The sequence below is a fragment of the Loxodonta africana genome, chromosome 8 (genome assembly GCF_030014295.1).
Source record: "Loxodonta africana isolate mLoxAfr1 chromosome 8, mLoxAfr1.hap2, whole genome shotgun sequence".
Taxonomy (NCBI): domain Eukaryota; kingdom Metazoa; phylum Chordata; class Mammalia; order Proboscidea; family Elephantidae; genus Loxodonta; species Loxodonta africana.
This window is the reverse complement of record NC_087349.1, coordinates 6,034,422-6,043,545: the sequence shown is the minus strand read 5'-3', so window position 1 is coordinate 6,043,545 and position 9,124 is coordinate 6,034,422. Positions and strand designations below refer to the sequence as shown.

Genomic DNA, 9,124 nt, shown 5'->3' with positions numbered 1-9,124 from the left:
TGCTGTGTCCACAGAGCTAATATGTTAAATATCGATTTCGAACATTAAACAGAAATAGTTTACATTAAAAAACTTTGTAAGACTTTTTCTTATTATGGCTCCATGCCTACCTATTGACTAACTGTCCTTTCACACAGGAGGCAGGTGGAACTGGGAGCAGAAAAAAAACTTCTTGGCTCATCTCAGAATCCACACAGAGGTCAGGCTAGGGTGCCTGAGTTGAAGAATGAAGGCTGCCTATTCTTCAAGTCTCTTTCCTGATGAAGAACCAAATAAAATAGTATTTCCAGAAATGCTGTTTTCTATGTGGTTCAAATGGTTAAATCTATTTTCTAGGAATCTCCTTCCTAGTGTTTACCTTAATAACTGATCTCCTTTTCAACAGTGCCTCCTTTTCTGACCTATCGTGATAGCTCCACCAGCACACCTCACTTTCTCACCTTTAACCTCGATCATCCTGAGAAAATATCTACCTGCCTCCAAGCAGAAGTTCAAATTCAGATTCTGAGGTATCAGAAAATGCTTCATTAAACCACCTGTTAACCTCTGTTGAAGAAATATCAGATGTGCATCAGAAAGTAGACATCTGTTTCCGTTACTTTAACAAACAGATATGAGGTGTCATCTTTGATAGATACCAGGATCTCTAGGGTGAATATTACTCTTTCCTGTGCTCAAAGAGTTGAGCTGTTTCATGGAGGGAAGACCCTGGAGAGATCCTTTGTTGACCATCTGTTCCTGTGCTGTGATATGCAGGTTGCCTGAGAATATGCAAGCCCACAACTCCTGTGATCCTCTTACCTCCTTCTCCCCTTTTCCCCCACAACTCCACACATTTCTGGAACAATTCAGGTCTCAGTACAAATAAGTAGCAATGTCTCATCCTAGAAGATGTGTAAGGGGAAGGAAATGAGGGTAAGGGCATCTTTTAAGCATTATTTAGCAAAGGGAAAGCAAGGTTAAGAAATAACATGAAAACCAATAGTGAGGATGGTTGCACAACATGGTGCACATGATTAACGCCACTGAATTGTACATGTGAAAATGGTTGAAATGACAAATGTTTTGTTATATATACTCTACCATACTAATAACAAAAGAGAAATAATGTGCACATATGGATGCTTTCAATCCCCCAGTCTCTGTTCTGTTGGCATTTCCTTAAGGAACAGGCAACTTCAGGCTACACGAATGGAGGCTAGTGTCACAGAGATGGAGCGATTTGCATGCTAGGAGCTCAGGGGGAGCTGCTTCTCCAGTCCTGAAGAGCAGTGGAGGTGTGGCTGGTAGCTGGGCTTCTGAGCCAGACCAAGGAGAGAGGTTTCTGGATCTGCTGGCTGAGAGGTTGTTCTGCCTGTGGATGTGTCCTGAGTTCAGGTAGGATGAAGATGCCCTCCCGGACCACCCTGTTCTTCATGGCCGACTTCTCCCTGGAGTCCTTGGCTGCCATGCTGCAGAACGGCATAATGGCTGCTGTGCTGGGCTCAGAGTGGGCGTGGGACTGGGTGCTGCCCACAGGGGACATGATTATGGCCTGCCTGGCTCTCTCCCAGTTCAGCCTGAATGGCATGACTTTCACGAACGACCTTCTGGTCATCCTCAACTTCAGTCACAAAGTGCACTACTTTGACACTCTCTGGGACTTCAGCAACATGCTCACCTTCTGGCTGAATGCCTTGCTTTCTGCCTTCTACTGTGTGAAGATTGCCTCCTTTTCCCACCCCACATTCCTCTGGCTCAGGTGGAGGCTTTCCAACTCTGTGCCCAGGCTGCTATTGGGTTCCGTGACCCTCTCCATCCTGACCACTATCTCCTCAACCACTGGGAATATTATTGTGACTCATATTGAGGCCTCCCAGCCACCCCACACCAATGGCAGCTGGGCCGAATGGGCAAGGATCTTCTATCGGAACTTCTTCCTGCTCCACGAGATGCTGGTGCTCTCACCACCTTTTCTGCTGTTCGTGGTGTCCACTGCCTGCTCATGTTCTCTTTGTGCTGGCACCTGCACCAGATGAGGTTAGGCCAGCCTGGGCCCCAAGACCCTAGCACCCAGGCGCACACCACGGCCCTTAAGTCACTGGGCTTCTTCCTTGTCCTCAACACATTTTACTTCCCGGCTGTGCTCGTGGCTGTGACAAATTTCATGCCCCTGGAGCTTCAGGGTTGTGACCTATGCTAGCATCCCCCTGCACTCCACCATCTGGCTGCTCAGCAGCCCCAGGGTCAGAAGAGCCATGAAGAACAGGCTGCAGGGGTGTGTAGTCATAGGCTGTGGGGCTTGGACAGAGGGTAGGTCCCTTCCTAGGGCTCAGATGAGGAGCCAGTGTCGGTCCAAGGAATCCCATGCTAGATGATGAGGCATAAGATGTGGACCCATCTTTCTCTCCTCTCTCTCCACTCCTTCTTCCTTTCCCACCCCTCCCAAGACCCCAATTATCCTTTTCCATCCCTCTGCCCTACCACCAGAGGGTGGGGCAAATGGTTAGTGTGCTCTGCTGCTAACTGAAAGGTTGAAACTGAGTCCACATAGAGTGCTCAGAAGGAAGGTAAGTGGTGGGTCAGTGGTAGAATTCTTTGCTTCCATGTGGGAGACCCAGGTTCTACTCCTGGCCAATGGACCTCATATGCAGCTACATCGTGTCTTCCAGTGGAGGCTTGAGTGATGCTATGATGCTGGACAGGTTTAGTAGGGCTTCCAGGCTGAGACAGGCTAGGAAGAAAGGCCTGGAGATCTATGTCCAAAAACCAGCCACTGAAAAGCCTACAAAATACAGTTCTACTCAGAAACACATTGGGCACCATGAGTTCGAATTGGTTTCACAGCAACTGGTCTTCCCACCATCCCTTAGTCTGGATCACAGAACAAGGGTGGTGGCCCTGTTTCCTCCATTCCTCTCGGGCTCTGACGGCTTTTCTCCTCCAGGTCTTTCCAGCCTGAGCAGCCGAATGATGTTCTCTGTCATCTGGTATGCATTCCCTGCAGAGACTTTTAGTGGCCATTGGTTATCTCTGCAGTCAAACTCTGTTGGTGTGGACTGTCCAGTCCCTTCTGCTCCACGACACCAGAGAATCCCTCACTCTGGCTCTGCTGTCCACTTGGTTTCTCTACTTTAGCCCAGGAAACTTCTCTCTAGCCTCCTATTCTTTCTTCCCACAGCCTTCAAGTCTTAGTCCATCTGGAACTTCTCTTTCCATCCCTCTGCTGATCCTTCCTTCCTGCTGAGCCCTGCCTTTAACTCATCCCTGACTCATGGCAACACTATTCACAGTGGAATGAAACATTGCCCCATCCTACAGCATCCCCATGATTGGTTGCAGACCAAAACATTGTGATCCCTAGGGTTTTCACGGGCCGATTTTCAAAAAAGCTCATCAGGCCTTTCCTCCTAGTTCATTCCAGCTTGGAAGCTCTGCTGAAACCTATTTAGCACCATAGCAACATGCAAGTCTCCACACACAAATGTGTGGTGGCTGCACATGAGGTGCATTGGCCGGGAATCAGACCTGAGTTTCCTGCATGGAAGGTGAGAATTCTACCACTGAACCACCACCGCCCCTCCTTCTGATCCCTGTTTAAGACCAATTCCACCCATGGGACTCTTTTGTTTGACTGTGGGTGGAACATCGAAGACCCAGGAGAGTCCTGAGTCTTTGCAGGCCTGCCCATGATTTTCTGTGTTCATGATGTGGTGAATTAAAAGGACATATTGGATGTGAAAATGCTCCTCAGCTTTGGTCAACAGGGGATAGAGAAGGAAAACAAAGGAAATCCCCTACAATTTCTAATTTTGCCAGCCTTACTCTGTGTGCCCACCCAGGAGGTGAACCTTGGAGGCTGTTGTCCAGGGTGGTAGTTTCCAGATCTGGGTGTTCACCGCATCCAGAGTGTGTGCACGAGATGATCCCCGGGATGGGGGAAGAAGATGTGAGAACATCAGCTTAGGTTGATTTTTTATCTTGTTGTCTTAATTCTTATTTTGTGTATGTTTTATAATGTATGTGATGTATTAGTACAGTTAATGCATGCATGTCATTCAAAATAAATAAAGGTCTGCATGGTGGTTATCCTTGGTGGTGTAGTGGTTAAGTGCTATGGCTGCTAACCAAAACGTTGGCAGTTCATATTCACCAGGCACTCCTTGGAAACTCTTTGGGGCAGGTCTACTCTGTCCTATAGGGTAGCTATGAGTCAGAATCAACGCGATGGCAATGGGCTTGGTGTTTGTGGTTTTGGGGGGTGTCTTAGGCTGTGTTCTCTACAGGAGCAAAATCAGTAAAGTATACATATGTAAATACAGAATTTATCTCAAGGAAATGGCTCATGCAGTTGTGGAGGTTGGCAAGTCCCAAATCCACAGGTCTTAGGTCAGGCTGGAGGCTTCTCCTGACTCACAGCAGGTCAGGTAGAAGGCTCCTGACTCACTTTCCAAGTACTGGAGGACAAATGATGATGAGTTGGACGCAGGATCCAGAGACAGCTTTGCCAGAACATCCATGTACACTGGATGCAGGCCACGCCCCTAAGGAAACTACTGACTTTCAACTGATTGTTTGCTCACATGGAATCATGAAATACAGGATGTTTATATATTATCTGTGAAACCACTGAGAATCAAGGCCTAGCCAAGTTGACACATAACCTTAACCATCACAGTTCACCCCTTGTCAACTTGACACCTGTATACATCTCCTTAAACCACACATAATCTCTAAATGAAGACAACTATAAAGTCATACCTGTGCCTAATATGATACAACTGAGATGCCTGCAACCAAAAACACACGAGTCATTTGCATCTTATATTTTATAATAAACAATGGAATAAGCAGTGGTTAAGAACTCAGTTGCTAAGCAAAAGGTCAGCAGTTCATATCCTCTAGTTACTCCTTGGAAATCCTATAGGGCAGTTCTACTCTGTTCTTTAGGGTGGCTATGAGTCAGAACCAACTCGATTGGCAATGGAATTTTTTTTTTAATGGAATAATGAAAACGAAAGATATTTGCTATATATAAGATATGTATACACACACACACATAACAAAACAAGGAAGAAATACTAAAAACAATTACAATTCTCTTTTTTTTAACCAGTCACGTGGTTATAGCTAGTATTTAGAACTACCTTCTTCTACCATCTATTCCATATTCCTTTTGCCCTCAGCAAGCACCTGAGCTGCGTCATGGTTCTTTTCCTGGTGGGGTGATCCAAACCTTCATTCCTGAAGAGCCTGGGCCATTAGTAGTCATGTCAAAATTGGATTGCTGTAGTTTTCCATTGACTTTAATCACAGGGCATGGTAGTACTATGTGATGTCCTAAGGGATCTTCTGGATTCCAGACATACTCTTTTTTTTTTGCCTTCATTATGTAACACCATTCCAATTTCCCCTTGGTAGTAAGGAGCAATCACACTAGCCTGTTGATCCAGGGTCATGAAAAGACCAAAGTGGTTGGGTAGCATTCTTAATTTCCTGTTCAATGGAATCAGTGTTGTGCCTTCTGGTGGAAGCATTTCTCCCTTCAGAACTAAGGCCTCTGAAACTGCAGAGCATGGTGTTGCCGGGACAGGAAGCAAAAAATTTGCAAGTGGCTCACTTGGGATAGCAGGGAGTGGTGCCACTCCCATTTCCACCCCTTGATTCCTGAACCCATTCTTTGCTATTGGAGAAACAGTACCATATATTGGATGCTGGTTTAGAGCATATACAACCTCCTGGAGAACACTGTCCCAACCCTGCTGGGTACTGCCACCAAGTTGACAACATAATTGTGTCTTTAGAAGGCCATTCCATCATTCCATCAAGTCAGCTGCTTCAGGATGATAGGGAAAATGGCAAGACCTGTGAATTCCAGGAACATGGGACCATTGCCACACTTCATTTACAAAGGTTGCTGAGTAGGGTCTTGTCAACCGTGGAGGGGAGTGGGGGAGATAGTACTAGAAGACTCTGTTGTTTTTCTTAGGTTCTGTCGAGTAGATTTCAACTCATAGACACCCCATGTCACAGAGTAGAACTGCCACATGGGTTTTTTTTTTGTTGCAATCTTTATGGGGACAGATCGCCAGGTCTTTTTCCTAAGGAACTGCTGGTTGGTTTGAACCTCTAAACTTGTGGTTAGAAGCAAAGTGCTTAACTATTTCACCACCAGGGCTCCTAGAAGATACTAGAAGTCTCTTAATATGGAGGCTGGAGGGTACCATCTGCTTAGTTGTCTGGCCCATCCTTGTTTCCCAAAATGCATATATAAAGTAATATATTTCATTTACTTGTCTGGGGAATATGTAATTTCTTACCTTAACTATACCTTTGATTTTTTAAAAAAAATCTCATTTTTCTTTTTCTTATTTTGTCTCCAAATCTTCAGAGAAAGCATTTGCTGATTTTTTAATATATGTCAGTTTTAACATTTTGGATGGGACTCACATATATGCAATAATTTTCTTCTCAATCTGTTCACATGCTACATAGACTGAATCTCAGCTTTTCCTTGCTCAGCAGAGCCATTGTGTACAATCTAAGGTTGTATCCATATTAGGGTAAAATAAGATATTTCACTGATGTTCAGTCACTGAATTACTTCAAATAACTCAAAAAGAGTACTCACATCCACATGTAGTAGAACCTACAGAAAAAAAAAAAAAAAAACCACTTTAATCAGCCTCACTCACAAGACTTTCCTCACAGTATCTCAGAACTGTGACTCACAATCATTGGCTGTGAGTACATATACCTGCATTATTTTAAGTGACTGTCAGGTGTGAAAATGCTGTGAAAATGCAATCTGTTCCCAGTGGAGACACCATTAATATTTTAATGAATGAATACAAGCTAGTGGTCCAGGGCTAGGTCCATGATTACAAATAATGCGACGACTCCAAAGGGTAAAATAGTTTGTTTCAAAATACTGTGTCAATAGGAGTAGAGATTGAGTACGCACGGAAAAGTCTAATACAGAAGTGCTTAACTTCACAGAACAAGATGCTCTGACATAAAAAAATCCCCCACATTTTGGACCATGGTCTCAGGGTACATCCAGCTCAATTGGCATAACATAGTTTATAAAGAGAATGCTCTACATTCTACTTTGGTGAGTAGTGTCTGGGATCTTAAAAGCCTGTGAATGGGCTTCTAAGGTACTTCACTGATCTTGCCCCTTCTGGAGCAAAGGAGCATGAAGAAAACTAAGGATACAAGAGAAAGATTAGTCCAAAGGACTAATGGACCTAGGGTTCACAATAGAGGGTCCCAGATAGGTGGAGAAAAATGCAGAACAAAATTCTTACTCACAAAAAAGACCAGACTTACTGGCTTGACAGAGACTGGAGAAACCCCGAGAGTATGCCCTTGGACACTCTTTTAGCTCAGTAACAAAGTCACTCCCAAGGTTAACCCTTCACCAAAGATTAGACAGGCCCATAAAACAAAATGAGACTAAAGGGGCACACCAGTTCAGGGGCAAGGACTAGAAGGCAGGAGGAGACAAGAAAGCTGGTAATAGGGAACCCAAGGTGCGGAAGAGAGAGTGCTGACATGTCGTAGGGCTGTTAACCAACGTCATAAAACTATATGTGTACTAACTGTTTAATGAGAAACTAGTTTGTTCTGTAAACTTTCATCTAAAGTACAATTATAAAAGAAAATCCCCCCCATCTTACATCCCAAAACCACCACTGAGCCGCCTACCTAACATTACCAGTAAATGTTCTGTCATCTCCCTCATGGTGGCCAGGGCAATGCAGTCTATACCTGTTATATCTGAATTGTGTGGGAAACACAGAAGTAAAAGTCTTTTCTCTGTGTGACCCTCATAATTCAGCAAATTGTCAGTTTTGATGTTAACTCAGAAAATTGTCTTAAGAGCTTCTGCCAGGCCCTCTTCACTTCCTTATTCCTCAGAATATAAACCATGGGGTTTAGCATGGTGTTAAAATGGCATAGAAGAGTGAGATCATTTTCTCTTAGAGGATGAAGGGGCTGGAGTGGGGTTGAATGTAAGTGAAAATGGCCATGCCATAGCAGAGGGCAACCACTGTGAGATGAGAGGCACATGTGTAGAAGGCTTTCCTTCTTCCTTCTGTGGATTGGATCTTTAGGATGGTGGAGATGATCTGGATATAGGACAAGAGAACTAGGCAGAATGGTGTCATCAGCAGGACAATGCTGGAAACCATGATTGCAACCTCATTGGAGTATATGTTCACACAGGCCAGCCTGAATACAGCTAGTATTTCATAAGATATGTGATCAATAATATCATTTGAGCATGTGGGAAGCTAAAGGCAATGGCAGTATGCAGAAGAGAGTTGGTAGACCCACTGACCCAAGATGAGATGACCAGCCTAGCACAAGGCCTCTGTGCATTATGGCCAAGGATGGCAAGGGGTCACACACATCCATGTCATATGCCATCATTGCCAGTAGAACAAATCACACCCAAGCCCATGGAGCAAATGAGCTGGGTTGCACACTTCAGGTAGTGGATCACTTTATGTTCCATAAGAAAATGCACCATTAGCTGAGGGAGTATGATCATTGCATAAGCGACATCAACAAGAGAGAGGTTATTTTGGAAGGAATACATGAGTCTGTGGAATCAGGTATCCAGTCTGATTAGAAGAATGATGAGAAGGTTCCTCAGCACTGACAGCAGGTACATGACCAAGAGTAGGAGAAAGAGTGACACCTGAGTGCCCCAGTCACTGGACAGAACAAGGAGAATAAATTCACTCACTCAAGTCTGGTTTTTTGTTCCCATTAAAATCTGTAGAGAGAGTGAGAAATAACAGAAACTGTTGAATCAGAGAACCATGAGAAAGCACGTTGTGTGTGTTCAGCCAGCCTTTGCCTGGTGATTCAGACGCTCGTGAGGCCCAGATGATGGGCTTGATCACAATATGTGTTACATCCACTCTGCACCAGGGAAACAGGATGGTAGCTTCACAAGGACTTGATGTGGCCTCAGAGAGGCTCATTTGAAGCCTACAGATAACGAAATAAAATTGTATTAGCGCTACATATTCAGCAACTTAGCTCAAATTCCAGGGGAATGAGAGGATAGTAGGTGACAATGGTAGGTAAAATGATAAATGATGGTGAAAAGTGTGGTTCCAAAGTTAAA

General features: G+C 44.5%; 1 protein-coding gene and 1 pseudogene across 1 annotated transcript; one reads left to right on the top strand and one right to left on the bottom strand.

Moving 5' to 3' along the window:
• Window positions 1-1,382: 1,382 nt before the first annotated feature.
• On the top strand, window positions 1,383-2,018 carry LOC100664706 (taste receptor type 2 member 62-like). Its single transcript, XM_010602065.1, has one exon. The coding sequence runs from the start codon at window positions 1,383-1,385 to the stop codon at window positions 2,016-2,018; it is 636 nt and encodes a 211-aa protein (XP_010600367.1).
• A 5,800-nt stretch (window positions 2,019-7,818) lies between these two features.
• On the bottom strand, window positions 7,819-8,593 carry LOC111748933 (olfactory receptor-like protein OLF3; annotated as a pseudogene).
• Window positions 8,594-9,124: the final 531 nt, after the last annotated feature.

What these genes read in the sequence shown, in the direction of transcription:
- LOC100664706 (XM_010602065.1), top strand. Translation starts at nt 1,383, where the DNA reads ATGAAGATGCCCTCCCGGACCACCCTGTTCTTCATGGCCGACTTCTCC.